At 37.7% G+C, this 17001-nt stretch overlaps 1 protein-coding gene across 7 annotated transcripts in view; it reads left to right on the top strand.

Moving 5' to 3' along the window:
* The window catches only part of SLC7A11 (solute carrier family 7 member 11), a 246439-nt gene that overhangs the window by 42027 nt on the left and 187411 nt on the right, over positions 1-17001 (top strand). For 6 of the 7 annotated variants that reach the window (XR_006201707.1, XR_006201708.1, XR_006201709.1 and 3 more), the window contains exons 7-9: positions 13108-13231; positions 15137-15240; positions 16117-16213. Coding sequence is in view for 4 of the 7 variants with exons in the window: in XM_042935484.1 (XP_042791418.1) it covers positions 13108-13231; positions 15137-15240; positions 16117-16213 (325 nt within the window). In the remaining 3 variants the exon portion in view is untranslated. The remainder of the gene's footprint in view (positions 1-13107; positions 13232-15136; positions 15241-16116; positions 16214-17001) is intronic. The other variant, XM_042935485.1, reaches the window with a different exon arrangement.

The raw sequence follows: 17001 nt of genomic DNA on the forward strand, positions 1-17001 counted from the left end.
CTGAAACAGACTCCAGGCTCTGAGCTGTCAGCACAGAGCCCAATGCAGGGCTTGAACTCCCAAACTGTGAGATCATGACCTGAGACAAAGTCGGATGCTTAACTGACTAAGCCACTCAGGAGCCCCAACAGAATTCTTTATATATTGTGGGTACTAATTGCTTATTATATTGATTGCAAAATTTGGCCTCAGTTTTTCATGTAACTAAATTTTCTTTATGATTTAGCTTATAGAACTTTGAATTTATATGTACTAATTTAATAAGTTAGTATTTATATTGATTACATTTAAATATGAGTTTTTTAATATTTCTGTATATTGGTTTGATATCATAAATCTTCATTCAGCCCTGGATCATTTAAATATCACTCATATTTTCTGTTTGTTTGTTTCTTCTTTTTGACATTAAGCCTTTTAACTTATCTGGAATGGATTTCTTTAGCATGACATAATGAATGTAGGCTTTTAATCACCCCCCCCGCCACCAGCCAGTTTTCCAATATCCTAGCATTTACTGAATAGTCCTATCACCCCTTAGTTTATGATATTTACTTACTTAGTTTATAATACTTATAAAGTATGACAATTGTTATATATTGTTTTTACATTATATACTGTTGCATTTCAAAGTGATCTATTCTGTTCTACTTGTCTTTCTATTGATACATCAGCCAATTACTATACAATTTTTACTGAAAGTTTTAATATTGTTATCTGGACAAAAAGATGGCCTTAATTATTACTTTTTTTCCTCTGAACAAATTAATATAAATAATAAATTCCCTGAATAAATTAGTATAACATATTTATACGGAGGTGGCTTTTCATGAACATGAGGAAAAACTGTATCATTCTTAGAAATTTAAAGTTCATAATTTTCAAATTATCTTGGTAGCATTATTTTACAATATAATTTGCCCTAAATAAAATTATTCTACATGTATGGTTAAATCCTTTATAGTCCCAAAATTTCCTTCCCTGTATCCTATAGTTAATTATTAATTTGTTTTCTTCTTTCAGATTTTGAAAATACTAACTAATTAAAGTAACCTACAAGGCATCTGCCAGTGATATGAGTCTTACTTTTCCCCTTTTGGCCTTTCTTTTTTAATCCCTGTACTCTACTAACAGAGTACTTTTTATAATGATTTTCTGTTTTCCAGAATATTTTTTAACTGAATACCAAATACCAAAATATTAATGGAAATATCAGTGGAAACATGAAAAAAACCCATTTCCTTGTGATCCTTATAATTGCTGAAACTTCCCTATATGGGATTAAATATGGATGAAGTTAATTATTTTATATATCTCCAACTAGTTGAATTTATATTCCTGAGAAGAAATCCCTTACCACATAGGTTATGAACATGGTAATAAACACAGTTCCTAAGCAAACATACATGAAAAAGAATAAGATACTTTTTTTTTCCCTTGACATCTTTCTTACCTTTGGACCAAATACCTGTTGGAAAATATTTGAATCATATTTTTATGCATCTTTTAGATGTTTACTACTTTTTTTGCAGGATGAGAATGGCAATGTTGGATTATTTAATTACTAGCCTTTGTTTTCTCGTGCTGGTTTCCATTCCTTTGGTATATTCTAAATTTATGCATAAAATTCAACACAAAAATACACTTGTGTTGCTCTCTCAAATGTAACAGTCAACCAGGAAGCTCAGTGTTCTGACCAGAAGTGTGAGCTGACTGCTCTAATATATTTAGAAATGAGTCTTCCTTGAACTCCTCTCCCTTCCTCATTGACATCATTTCAGCCTGTGTTTCATTTCTATTGGCTGCTTTGTCTAGATTGTGAGGCCTGATCCCTCCCATGGTTCAAACACCCTGTTTGTTTGTATTGCTGACGCCCCACCGATAGCTGCCAGAAGATTGTGCCGTGCTGTGTTTGTGTTTTATGGGGAAATGTTCATGTGTGGCTGCTGTGTTTGATATTAAATCTGAGATGAACTTCAGGAGGTTTCCTGCTTTTTATTAAAAATGATTTTGGCTAGGGGCTGTGTTATCCTGTTCATAAATCAGGTGAACTCAGAGATTTAATAATTTAGAATTCTCATGAGGGTTTGGTAGAATAAATATTTCTTTTCTGTGTTAAAGCTGCCTCTTAACATTTTTTCCCCCTTTTTTCTCTTCATGGCTTGATTTATTAATTTTTTTCAAGTCTTCTTTTGGGAGGATTGTGCAGTTTTGGTCTCATGGCTGTGAAAACAAGGTAAAAGAAAGAGTCAAGATGATAACATAGTTTGGTTGAAGTAATTTAAATTTATAAGTTTTATGAGTCCTCCCATCACTATTGTAAACAAACTTCTATTCAAAAAATTTCTTAAATCCCAAGTTGTATCTTCCGAAATACTTATCTTCTCTCACTGTTTTAATGAACCACATGTCTTAGAAATAAAAGATTGATAAAAAGCAAAAAGAAATAAAAACAAAAAATAAAACAAAACAACAACAACAACAACAACAACAAAACCCAGAAACCAAGGAGGCCAGGAACTCTCTCCCTATGTGGTTACAAGCTACACAAAAAGCAGAGGTATCTTTGAGGATGATGAACAGTCCTGGCAACAGCTCTAAAAAATGTTTGCACTAGATATTTAGAGGCAATACTTTGAGGACACTTCGTAATGCTCAGTGAATGGCCTCCATTTCTTTGTAGGATTTGGTGTATTATGAATGCATAAAGATATTGAAAAAACTATTAGGAGTTAGAAGACGTTTTGTTTTGTTTTTCTTCATATTGAAAATGATAGGGAATGGGTAGTTCTGGCATTGGGGGAGGCATACTTAGAAAAAGGAGGGAAGATTTCTCTGAGGGGGAGACTTGATATGAGCCTAACTGACAGGAAGGAGGCAACCATGTTAAGAATGGGGGATGGGGAGTCCTCTGTGTCTTCTTGTTTGAATTTTAGATTCCATCCATGAGAGAATAAACTTTTTGTTGTGGTTGATGTCGTTATCCCTGTACTTACAATGTCTGGCATAAAGAAGATATTTGATAAACATTGATGAAATGAATGAAGTCTTTATAAAGAGCTTGATGGATGCAAATGACAATATTGCTACAAACGTCCTCCTAAAATTCAGATGGTTTTTAAAACTATGTTCGCAATGAAGTTTGGATAAAAGCTGAGGCATAAAATATAGTGATTTGCAAAGACATTCCATGAGTGTCTAGGATAATATGACCTTGTAATGTGGCCTTCCAGAGGTCTGACCTGATCCACAGATACCATTTTAGGATCTGGAAAAATGGACGGACCACTTTTCCTTTAAATGATCTTTTGTAATGATCAATTTTTTCAGCCAGGCTGACACTTTGAAGTTTTAATGATGGAAGGTGCTTTGATGTGCTGGTATTCCTGGTTGAGAATAGAATCATAATCTTCAGTGTTCAGGAGAAGAGATTGTAAAGTCAGCATCCTATTTCTTCCTCTGAATGACAGAACAAGGCAAAGGCAGGCATTTCCTTAGAATGCTCTGGTACATGAGTTCCACTGAGTTTTTAAAGTGTTCTGTTAAACAATCTCTATGGATTAGCTTTATTTGCCAAAGTGGTTGAATAATGAACTTTCAAGTAAAATGGACTTTAGACTCTATTAACTCAATACCCTCTTTAACTGTTAAGGAAGTTTAAACCTTGAGAGATCCAGTGATCTCTTGAGTCCCTTGCTATAGTGACTGGAATGTGACTAGACTCCACCTTAGGATTGGAGTCCAGAAAAATTTTCAAAATTCTATGAAGTTAAAACAAAATCAAAGGTAAAACTCCAGAGAAAAGATGTTGCTAAAAGAAAATTTACACCTGGGATGGTATGTATAATTTTTTTCTTGGTTGTAGGTATTTGGGGAATAGGGCCAAGAGAGAAATTATGAAGGAGAGGGTGGGTAAATGTCAGGATGACTTTAATTTTCCTAGTCCCTCAGTCACTGCCCAGTGTATCTGACTTGAAAAAATTATCCCTAGTGAGAAGTTTGCCTATGAATGCTTGTAGTCTAAGAAAAGGCGCTAGTAAATATAAACTAAAGCACAAAAGCTTGTTGTTGGAGGGGATTAACTTTTGAGCAGAAAGATAAAAGATCATGAAATTTCCATTTCTGCTGAGCGTATGAATCTTTGTGAATAGACAGCCTGCGGAGAGGAGAGGGAGGGCTTGCGGGCGATTCTGCCGTTCTGTGGACCTCTGTGACCTCTTCAGGGAGCTATGAACAGTTCCAATCTGGCGTCTTCATCACCACTTTCTTGACAGTGGCATATTCTCTCTCTCAGCGGGCGAGCCACTTAGCCCCTCAACCCTACTTCTTCTCATCCTTGCCTCTCCCTACTGCTCTATCAGGTTGTTGTGTCATGTTCTCTGTGGCCCTACCATGTGGATTTGCCGCTTACTAAAGCCAGGCCACAGCTATTGGCTCCTCTAAGAATTTTTCCTTCGGGACACTGGGGTGGCTCAGTCGGTTAAACGTCTGACTCTTGATTTTGGCTCAGGTCATGATCTCATGGTTCGTGGGATCGAGCCCCGTGTGGGGCTCTGTGCTGATAGTGTGGAGCCTGCTTGGGATTTTTTCTCTCTCTCCTCTCTCTCTCTCTCTCAAAATAAATAAATAAACTTAATTTTTTAAAAAAGGATTTTCCCTCAATCACCCTAAGAGTATAAATAGGGACTTGTTGCAGTAAAAAAAAATTATTTTAACTTTATAGGGTCGAATATATATACACATACCTATATAATCAGTCGCATATGGCTCCTTTATGAAACCAATTCATATATTTTCAAAACTGTACTTTAAGAAGCCAGAATTGGATCCAAAAAAATTGATCCAAAGACATAATATGACTTGTAGAGTGTAGAGCAGTGATGTTAAAACTATTTGAGAGCCTCTGTTGTGTGGCAGAATATCAGTGCATAAAGTAAGTAAAAGAGGACTGATCTGGTTGAAGCGAGTGAGACTAGGGGGGGCGTCTGTAATCTTACCAGTTGTCCAGTATCTGTTCTGACTCCCAGAACACCCAACTGGAAACTCAGTTATCTACCTGACCAGCAGATATCAAAGTGAAATTATTACTAATAATTAGATTTGTCACTGTTGGTCGGAAATGTTGCAGACAATTTTTGGTGTAGAAGCAGTAGTTTTTCGTCATGGTTGAACGTCTCCAGGTTTACCTGTTCCATTTCTTATCGTGTGACTGATCAGAAATGTGACCGGACCTGATTTATGCACAGAGTAAGAGAAATAGTATCAGTTCCTTCTAAGATATGTGTTTATGGCCTGAGTGGGTTTTGACTCTAATTCCCATTTACTGTGCCAAAGTGGGTATATTTATTTTATGTTGCCTTGTTCTTGGCATAAGATTACATTTATTTAACATTGCACTGTCTTATTATATGTCCTTGGTCAAAACAAGAGGCAATTGTGCTCTGACCTTTGTTGAATTGGTGGCAACTGGCAGAAGTGTAGGGGATTTTGTTTTTTAAAGTAGAGAGCGGTGGGGTCTATCTTTGCTCTGTTGAATAATGATGAATTTTCCCTATTGTACTGTTTTCAGATATGAATGTTTTTAGTTGATTTTTATAATTTGGGACCTTATTTTAAGGATTTTATATCTTAATTTTATATATTATACAACAATATAATGTAGGATACAATTTGGTGATGACCAATTTTAAGTCTTATATGAACTAATTAACTGAGATCTTGATATAATGAGCAGCCTTTCATTCCTTTATTAGGGTAATGCCAGCTGCTACAGCAAACAAATGACAAATTTTCAAGGACTTTAAAAAATCAAAAATGTCATTTTTGATTTCCAGTTGGTGTCCCTCGCTAACCGGTGGGCTTTCCTACGCACGTTGATTCTGTGACCTCGCTTCCTTCCTTAGTGTGGCTTTGCCACTGTATGGATTCTCTGTAAATGGCTGTCCATTAGGGAGGGGGGTGTCAGGTCAAGTCACTTATAACCACCTTGGCCTTTACTTGCCACATCAATCGACACCAAGAATGAGTCCCATTCCCACCTAGATACAGGAGAGTCTGGCAAATGTAGCCTATCCGGGTAGCTGCTTCTTGGGAATAACTTCTGCTCTGGAAAGACGGACACAAAATTGTGGTAGGGAGTTAAATGTTTCAGCCATACATCTGAATCTTGGGAACTCCGTTATGATAGAACGGTTCACTGAGATGTTGTATTCTTCTAGTGTATGTCAGGCCAAATCCTGAGGGAAATAATGAAATTTTAAAAGGCGGGTTGTAAAAACAGTGTAGCAGAAATAAGAATTGAACATCAGTGTGAAATTCATTGTTATTTAAATAATGTATCTTTTTGGTAGTTTAATTGCTAACATCTTATTGGAAACCAATTTTGTTTTTGTACGTTCAAATGTGCCTACTAATATTGTTATGCTTACTCACGATAAATACTAATAACTGTAATATATCTAGAAGACATACCATAAATCTCTAGAAAATGAGAAAAAAATGAGATGTAGACAATGTTAATTTTTTTTGTATGAAACTCAGGCAAACGAAAATTTACTCTCAAGCTACATTTTGCTGAATAATTTTATTTAGTGATGAATTTATTCTAATAGGATAAAAAAGTGAAGGGTTCTTTTAGGGATTAAATGCTTATACCAATTCTTCTGATTGCTTATCACCCTATGTTTCTGAGTTGTAAGTTTCCATGTTCTTTTTTCTGTTTGGTTTCGCTGTACCTTTCTCCTTACATTTTCCCATGAGCCTTCTTCAGCCCTGAAGCCTTTTAATCTGTGTCTGTTCATTTCTTACGTCTCTCTACAGGTCTCTCTGTCTTCTCTTTCTGTTTATGGAGTTCTTCATCTGTGGACAATGGAGAATGGTGAGATTTAGATTAGACCTCAGCGGTATTGAAATTTAAAGTGTCTCAGTGAAAACATCCATAGCCTTGCTGTGATACTTATTGTAAGGAGCAGAGGGCAGGTGTTTAATGCCTGAAGTCAGTGGGATCGCCATGTACCTTTATATGACAATCTGCTTGTCACATCTCTGTGTTCATCCTTGGCCCAGAAATTGTCATTAAGTTAGAACATGAACATGGTTCTTCCTCTTGCTACATTTTTTTTCAGTGACAACCTACACCTTTCCCCCCACTACTTACTATGTTTCCTCAAGTGCATTTCTTTCATGTTATTAACAGCCCGATTCCCACTCACAGTGGATAAGTAGAGATACCGCGATAGCACTAAATGACAATGAGGCAAAATCATTGAAAACACACAAAGGAATTTGTGATTCCAGCCATCTGTAATCTAATTGTTTCAAGTCCTGGAAAATTATCAAATACACTTATTTGTAATTCAATCCCTGCTAGAAATGTCAGAAATCACATAGCCAGGTAGTACAATTATGTGTCCAGGGCTCTTTGGAGAGTTCGGTATGAGCAGGAATCAGGGAGAGTGTATAAAAATGTATACAAGAAAAACCATGTGAATGAAAAATATGGATTGATTTTCTTTAAGGTGTACTTTTTACTTATCTTTTTGTCCATAACGTATGACTGAAGTTTGAGGAGTGAGATGAAATTAACAGCAGTGTGTAAACAGAGTGATTCAGCAAAAAATAATTAATTAATTCATCAGTGGATACAAAAAAGGGAAATAAGAGATGGTTGATTCATTTCTGTGTCAGTTCTACAGAAAAGCTTTCAAGGTCTTCCTAGGGCAATTATAAAGAAAGTGTGAAACAACTATGATTCTAAAATAAAAACTTGGAATCAAAAGGTACTTAATATAATTTTATTTTTTATTATTACTATTTTTTTAATGTGTATTCATTTTTGAGAGAGAGAGAAAAAGCATGAACAGGGGAGGGGCAGAGAGAGAGGGAGACACAGAATCTGAAGTTGGTTCCAGGCTCTGAGCTGTTGGCACAGAACCTGATGTGAAGCTCGAACTCGCACACTGTGAGATCATGACCTGAGCCAAAGTTGACACTTGACCGACTGAGCCACCCAGGGGCCCCTGGTACTTAATATAATTTTGAATACTTGGTGTTGAGATGAATCACAGTTATGTTTCAATTATATATAAATAAATAGTGCCTAGTTTATTAATAGAATTAAAATATTCTGAAAATTAATGTTTTAGTTTTTTTTTCTATCTCACATATTGAGAAGTTTACCATTTTCTTGTTCTTCTTAATCCTTCCTTTTCTCCCTCCCTCCTTTTTCCTGCATGTCACCAGTGCTTGTGAAAATATTAATGATTTTTAAATAGAAAGTGTGAAGCATCAATCACTTCTCGTAGAAGATTCTTGAACACAAAAGAGTAGGCTTTAACAGAACTGACTGTCATCATGCCCAGTTCCACGGCTCAAAGACAATTTTAGATGCCCTAGGATCAGTGAGTTCTGTGGTCCCCACTGTATGTATCCAACACAGGGGATTGTGTGAAAGTTATTTTGTTTCACACAAATCTCAGAAGATTTTGGTCAAGTTACAAAACAATTTTAGGACTATCCCAAATTCAAGGGATTACCGAATTACTCATATGGTTTGAAAATCAGAAATCCCTGTAACCTTCAGGTATCCTCAGGTATCTGGAGAATCAAGCTAGATTTACTCATTCTGTGTTTGTAGCAAGAGTTTTTGTTTTTAGCCAATGCAAAGCACTGGAAACAATGGTCATTTCTGACGCTCTGTCATACAGTTGCAAAGCATATTAAAACATGCGTTCTATGCTGCATTATTTGCAAGTTTATTTGTGATCACTGTTTGGTGCATGAAGAAATACACTTGGCTTAAAATGTGTCGCATTGTTACATTCAGCCTTCTGATATTTGTGCTACTTATATAAAATATATCTTTGTCAGCATGTAAGAATCCTAGGGATCTTATACAGGGAGGTAAAGTAGGCACAAAGCAGCCATGATATCATGGCAGGATATATCGTGAGTGTGAAACTTGGAGCTGGAAGGTTCAAGTAGCAGCCCTCCCACTTAGGATTTTTGTGGCCTTGGCCACAGCACTTAACCTTTCTGAACCTTGGTTTCCTCATTTGGAAATGGTGGGAATCATTTCAGGAACCTATTTCATTCGGTTGTTGTGAATTTTGTTTGTTATTTGTTTATACTCTCTCTCATTCCACAAAGGATTTGAAATGGCATGTGTATATTTGAAGATAAAACGTATTTGTCAGTGCTTTGTAGATTACACAAATGTAAGCTACCAGCCATTACTTTGGGGACCTTTTGGGTTCCTGGGGAAGTCTATTCCTTAGAATGAAGCATTTTTAAGCAGATGTTCCAGACAGTTCTATTTAACAATTTCAAATAAAACAAATATTTATCCATGTGTGACATAGACTGGTTATAGGTGCCAATTTAAAATAAACCCACGGGAAAAGAAGACTCTCCAAGGCCTTTTGGCTGAAAACTAAGTGCAGCTAATAAAATTATTGGATTCTCACATACTTAATGGCCCTTAATTGAGAAGGTTATGTACAATGACTAGAGGTCTTAAGGAGTAACGCTTCAAAATACATTTGTGTTTTGTTAATCATCACAAACATGCATAAACATTTGAAAAAGGGCAGCGCTCATAGGTGCGAGTCCTTTTTCTTCAGCTTAAAGACAATGCTTTTGTTGCACTTAGAGTTGAAGGATACCTCACAAGAACACAGAGGCTTTGAAATACCAGTGGTCTGCTAGTTCCTTTAATTCGTTTTATTATCATGTGCCATTTGCCTTAATCTGGAGTTGCTAACCGTGCTTATCTGCCCTCTGCATCTAAAGCCTCCAGAAAGATTGCTCTGGCATGGCCTAATAGCTTTTATCAGCTCACCCAGTGGCTCTTAAGCTTTGATGCTTGAAACTCAGGAGTTAACCACACGGTGCCAAGCCCTTCTGAATACGTCAACTGCTTTCCTCCGTAATTGATTGCTGTTTATGCCAAGGCAGCCACAAACCCTTCTCCTCCTTCCCTTTGTCAAAGTGAAATGGAACCTAAGGACAGAAGATAGTGGCTCTTTTGCCACACCCCCTCCGATTCTCATGGCCTAATTTGCTCAGAGAGGAATTACTTCTGGACATATGCATTGCCACAAGGTTGGACCCTCTCCCACTTTTGTCTTCTGTTGTAAACGCCTTTGATTTTTCGGTCTAGTCTCTATATAGTATATCTGAGCTGATAGTAAAATTGTTAATCATCTATACATTTTGGCTTCTCTGGCAGACATGCTTGCTTTTCCTCCTTTTCTGTAAAAATGGTCTAGGGAACTTTACTTATTTAATTTTTTAGAGAGAGAGAGAGAGACAGAGCATGAGTGGGTGAAGGGAGGAGGCGCAGAGAGAGAGAGAGAGAGAGGGAGGCACAGCATCTGAAGCAGGCTCTAGGCTCTGAGCTGTCAGCACAGAGCCCAATGTAGGTCTTGAACCCACAAACCGTGAGATCGTGACGTAAGCCAAAGTCGTATGCTTAACTGACTGAGCTACCCAGGTGCCCCTGTCTAGGGAAATGTATTAAGTGAGCCTCTATTGTCTTTTAAATCTAAAAAATACCCCATTTCTAAACATTGAAACTTCTGAAAACATTCACTTGACATTCCAGTTTGCACAGAAAAATTATAAAAATCATGGAATAAGTTTTTTTCCCCACCCTTATAGTAAATAAAGCTGCATTTTCAATGACTACATGAGAAATACAGGCTTGAGAAGAGTTTTGCAATAAATGTTATATTCAGCAATTATGATTTCTCTGAAAATGAATAGTTAAGAGGCCGAGGGTCCACATGCGTGAGAGAGAGAACGCTTTAGTGGTTAAAATGCTCTGACTTTAGCTAGGATGGATCAGCTGAATTCTGGGTTCCCATTTACCAGTTGTCTATCCTCAAACAGTTATTTAAACTCTCCAAGACTTCATTTCCTCACATATGAAATGGTGATGATGTTCCTAACTCACAGGATATTCGGGAGATAAAATGAGGCAAATATGTAAAGCACCTAATAAAATACTGGGCACATAATACCCAGCAAGTTAATGGCAGCAGCTATTGCTGTGATTTTTGTTGTTGACAAGCTGAGAAAAAAAGTTGCATTTTTTTTTAGTGTTCCTTCTGCTAAAGTCAATTTAGAAAACTTCCCTCAGACATACCATAATCTCTAAGCAGGAAACAGGCAGCCTTGGAAGAGCAGAGTTTGGAGACTGGATTCTGTGTGGGGAGGGCCACAGCCCAAATCTCAGACTGCCTTCTCCCTGCTAATTTGTAGCATCATTTGATGTGACTGTACCGTCCTGGAGAGGTTAGTTACTCCTCTGCACTTAACAATGTCACCTCAATTTTTATTAACAGGAACTTTACACTTCTTAATCCCATTCTTGCAAGGAAAAGAGAACCTTTTTCCCCCCTTCTCCCTCCCACTTCCCTCCCCCAGAGAAAGAGCTTCACACACCATTTGGGATGTTACAAAAATGGAAAAGACTCAAGTTTAAAATAATATAGCGAGTGGTTGAAAAGCTGCTCATCTACCTTCACGTTCGCCTTCTTAGTCCTTTGCGTTTACATGTAGCCTTTCTTTCAAAGAAACAATTCATCTTTCATATGTCTTATGCCATTCACTCCTTTATATCTAATTGGCCCAGTGATTTCCTCTGCTTAAATGTAGCATTTATCAATCACAACTAGCAATGCATGTTATGGTATTAACAGAAAATTCCACAGGACCCTCTTCACGCTGGGGAAAGGGAACATCTGCTACTTTTATATTAGGATGCCAGGATTTAGAGGTCAATGTGTTTCCCCATCAAGGCTTAAGGCTTTGGGGATCAGGGGAAGTGTCAGGCTCCAAGCAGCATAATGAATGGCAGTTGCTGACTGGCGAGGTTTGCCTGTTCTCAACGGGGGATAGTGCTGTTCAGCATAATGAGCTGGGTCTCTGTGTGCTAAACGTACCCAGCTTGGGGAGGGAGGCAGACTCTGCCTCCCCCACCCCCCCACCCCCACCTCCAAGTTCCGAACTGTATTTTCATCTTGGAAGAAATTATATTGAGATCTTCATTAGTGGCACCCAGCAGGGTTAAGGCTCCATGAGGGCTGATAAGCTCTATGGCTAAAAAACCCATCAGCCTTTGTGCAAGGAGCTGAAGGTTTAAGTTGCTTGAACTGGAAAGAGTCTGAAGAGGTGATTATGTTAAGCAAGTAATGTGTATCGGTAACATGGAATCAAATTATTAGGGTCAGTAACTCCTGGCTTTCCCAGTGCATTAAATGAAGACATAACATTGCATTTGTGCCGGGTTCTTCTTGATGCCACGAGTGTCAGCACTGACCGGTCATATGTACTTCACAGCATGTCACCTCTAATTTCATGGGATTATCTGCACTGTTGCTTTAATAGATACTCATGATCTTCAGCTTCCTTTGAACTCACAGCAGGGCAGTGCAAAGTCATTATTGTGAACACTTCTGTGCTTTTTGTGTTACATATAAAATTATTATTACTATCATTGAGAAAGGGAGATATATCTTGCTCTCATGCTTCCAAAAGCGTGCAACTTACTTGCTGATGAGGGAAGCTACCGAAGGGGAAAAACTGAATGGGAAAGACCTTTCTGAAGGTTAGTGTTAGAAAGGTGTCAAGGCAGTAACTTAGTATTAGAGAGGTATAGAGGACCATGGTTCTCAAAGAATGGTCCCCTGGCCAGTCACATGGGAATTGCCCAGGAACTTGTCAGAAATGCAAATCCTACTGAATCAGAAACTCAAGGTGGGTTCAGCAAACTGTGTTTTGAGAAGCCTTCCAGGAGGTGGCTGTATGCTCAAGTGTGAGAAACACTGCTATGGCATTTACGGGGGACCAGAATGGGATAGACCCATTTGTTCTGGGGGTAGAAAAGTAGAGAAGACAAGTGAAGTGTCTGCTCCCATGGACCTTATCAAATTACAAAGGAATATGTAGTACTTCTCCCCAGCAAAACACACATACAACAACAGATCCTGTAATTATCGTGTACACCATTTTAGTCTTTGTCTGAATCAGCCTGTTATCCTATCGTCTTTGCTTTCAGAGAATGACTAACAAAAGATGACTAATAAGCAATTCCTTTGTGCATTTCAGAACCATCCCCCTTGCAATCTGTATATCCATGGCCATCGTCACCACCGGCTACGTGCTAACAAATGTGGCCTACTTTACGACCATTAGTGCTGAGGAGCTGTTGCTTTCAAATGCAGTGGCAGTGGTAAGTCCAAGTTGGGAACATGCCAATTTGAATTTAGGTTAATGAGTTGATGCAATTTTACAGTAGTTCCCTCCAGCAGAAAGTGTTTTGAAATTCAGTAATCTTTTCTTGACCTGAATGATAATGAGTATATAAAAAATTTAGAACACACCTTAGCAATTCCATTTAACTGAGACAGCCAAAGTCCTATATGGTTTCCTGCATTGTTCGTTTCCTGTAAAACATTTCCACATATACGTGCTGGGAAATGCATTTCCACATGTGCATGTTGAATAGAAGATACTTTTGCAACGTGACTTTAAGGATAGGTGGGCAGTTACTGAACTTAAATGAATGTATTTTTTGGCATGCAAATTGTGATTTATTCTTTATTCTTTCCTGTTCATAAACTTTTCAAATGCTGAGTTCAAATCTTTTTTCCAAAGCACCACTTAAGAATTTCCAAAGGACCATACGTATTTGTTTTTTCTAGTATATCCTTTTAAATACCAGTAATGGGATATTATTAATTTTAGGAAATACTGAGTTATTCAAAGTTAAGCAGATGTCATTGCTCTAGCACTTCTCAGAATACTAAAGATGCTAATGTGCATTTTAACTCCCTAAGAAGTGGATACTTATAATTTTACAACACTTTCCAAAATTTATTTGACCTCAGGACCATCTTTGCTCTCAAAGGTCATGTTACAGGAATGTTATTCTGTGACACATACTTTTATTTTGTATCAAAACTTAGCTGGTAAAGGAGCATTTATTTGTGACCTCATAACAATGAAGGGTGAAAATATAACTTCCCATCGCTAGATGTCAGTTCCTTTTAAAATAGTCACTATTACCTCATATCGGCAACATCCACAGGGAACAAATTATCTCATTTCGTGTGAACCTCCGTGCGTGTTCACTGTATTAAAGCAAGACTTTGCCACTGCTGTAAGTCCTAACAGACAACCAAACGTACAAAGTTTGCTAATGTCGGGTCATTCATCTCATCTTCCCAGACAAAGGGCAGCACTTACTCTTTGAGTGCAACGTGGCCCATTAATTACATAGCACCAGCTGCATCAAGGACAACTAAAGAATCCCACATAGTGGTTGTTGGGTTTTCGTTTTTTGTTTTTTGTTTTTTTTTTTTAAAATACATCCTTCATGGAAATTTGCAGTGTTGCATATACTATGGCATGAAAGGAAATTTTGGAAGTTTTGTTTATCTTTCATATTTTCTGTGGCTTGATCTTCTCAAGCTTGTATTTGTATTCTAGCCTTTTTATGGGAAACCACAGAAGGAACTGGCAGATCCCTGAGAGGGAGGGAGTGACTCAATACAGAGAGATTCAGCTAATGTGATTATTCTAGGCACAAGATTTTTGGAAGTGGTCGTATATAGGTGAGATAAGCGATTAAGTCATCAATTATTTCTCAGTATACTTTGTGTCCTAACAGGAGGATTGGGATATGAAACAAGTTATCTGTAATACTTCTCAGTGTACATTTGTACCGCACTATAAAAATGTGGCTTTCCAGGTTGAAGAGAAGGCATTGAAGGATTTCTGTCTCCAGTGGGAGAACTTCTGAATTGAGCTTTTTTTTTTTTTTTACTTACCAGAATCAGAGATGATAGACATCGTAGTTAATAAAGATTCAATAAATGGATCGTTGCTTTTTGAAAGTAGAGAGAAGGTGCTTATTTAGACCTTTGGCCATAGTTTTGCAAAAAGCAATGGCACGATACTGCTTTTGATTATGGTCTAAGAAGTTAGCCTGACCCTCACCACAAAAAAAGATTATAAAGCATACACGTATCACCAGACTAAAAAAGAAAGTCAGAGAGCGAGTTTGGACTAAATTGTTTCATTTTATTCCACTTTCTGGCAGAGCATTAATTTGCTTCGTTCTGTCTCTCACTAGACCTTTTCTGAGCGGCTACTGGGAAATTTCTCATTAGCAGTTCCGATCTTTGTTGCCCTCTCCTGCTTTGGTTCCATGAATGGTGGTGTGTTTGCTGTCTCCAGGTGAGCGAGTTCAAGCATTTCCAGAAATGCATTTCTGTTTTTGAGATTGGATGTGATAAGAGTAGGCTTAAAAAGAAAAGAAATAGTGCCTCCAAACCTGTTGTTTTTAAAGAGACATGTAAGATCCAAGTCCTCGTCCAAGTATCAATAGCATGTCTCATTCTGCCCAGTAGAGGGCACTGCTTGTCTACTCATAGCCTACACTGAAGCCTGGCAGGGAACTTTTTTCTTTTTCTTTTCTTTCTTTTTCTTTTTCTTCTTCTTTTTTTTTTTTTATAGTATGTCTACAGAGTCTAACAACAGCATTTTATTTCTGGTGATAAAATCTCTGTTTCTCTAAAGGTGACAGGAGAAAAAGTAAAGCAAGAGACGCCAGAAATCACTACCCCACCACGTGCGTCCCTTTTGTTTTGTTTGATGCAAAAGTCCCCTTTATTTTAACATAAGATTAAAATCCAATCAGAAAAATACAAATATAAGGTCATACATGTGCATGTCTGTGCGCGCGTGCACGCGTATGTGTGTGTAGGTGTATGTATTGGGCTGGATCGGATTGACAGCACGCATACAATACTAAGAATCTAGAACTAGATTCACCCTCAGCTATTTACATGTAGGGAGAGCTATGCTGAGTCGAATGTTGCTATTGTTTCCCCTCAAAGAATAATGTAATGTGTTGGTAGATTTTCTGAAATTTGAAGTCAGATTTCTCTTGATTCTCTGCCTTATCTGAAAAGTGAAACCGAAGTGATCTCCTAAGAAATGACAAACCATATGGTATAAAATTAGATGCAAGTGTTCTCTTCGGTTTCTGGATTTTTCCCTTTGAAATGATCAATTATCCAGTCAACTCCATCCACATTTTTCTCCCATCAGGTTATTCTATGTTGCGTCTCGAGAGGGTCACCTTCCAGAAATCCTCTCCATGATTCATGTCCGCAAGCACACTCCTCTGCCAGCTGTTATTGTTTTGGTAATGCATATTAAAAAGTATACCTAGATAGAAGCTTGAATAATGGGTTAGCAAAGAGGAATTCAAACCAGACTGTAGCTAGTGCTTTACTTTCTATTCGTTGCTAAATCGGATCTATATATATCTTGGTGGAGAGTGAGAGGCAGGATATTTTCCATCGCTTCCCAGTATTTCTTATTCAGTATTTCTGATGTGTATTTGATGCTATGGGACAATAACCACATCACTTCTTTTGCACCTTTGTAGAAATGCGTGAGGTCTAAGGGAAGTGATTACCTTGGCTTCTGTCATTGACACAGAGTCTCACAGAAAAGAATGTAGAACGAGTCCCATTTCTACATATTGAAAGTGGAGCTAAAAGCCACAGTCCAACAGCACCAAGATGTCATATCATAGGCCCCTTATAATGAAATGCACGCAAAATTAGAGGCAAAATTGGATGAAATCCTAGACAGTGCAGTGATTCTGTGATAAAAAAGGGAAATATTTGAGTGCACCTCTAAAGGGAAGAAATAAAAGCACCAAACCTGAGATGTGAGTTATAGAATTCATCATGCAGAGAAAAGTAGTTGTGAAGGGTCGGGTACAGAAGACTGTGCAAGGTATAAAAGTCCTCAAACACCCATTGGCAATGTTATATTCACTTTTACCTACTACTTTGTAACATTTTTGTCAAATGGAATCTGCTGTCAGGGAGCAGAGTAGAATACATTGGACACTTTGCTCTATGCATTTAATCTGTTTCAGAATGTTTCCTTGAAATTTCTTTGTAAAGTATGCATCCTCTC

The sequence above is a fragment of the Panthera leo genome, chromosome B1, assembly GCF_018350215.1.
Source record: "Panthera leo isolate Ple1 chromosome B1, P.leo_Ple1_pat1.1, whole genome shotgun sequence".
Lineage (NCBI taxonomy): Eukaryota > Metazoa > Chordata > Mammalia > Carnivora > Felidae > Panthera > Panthera leo.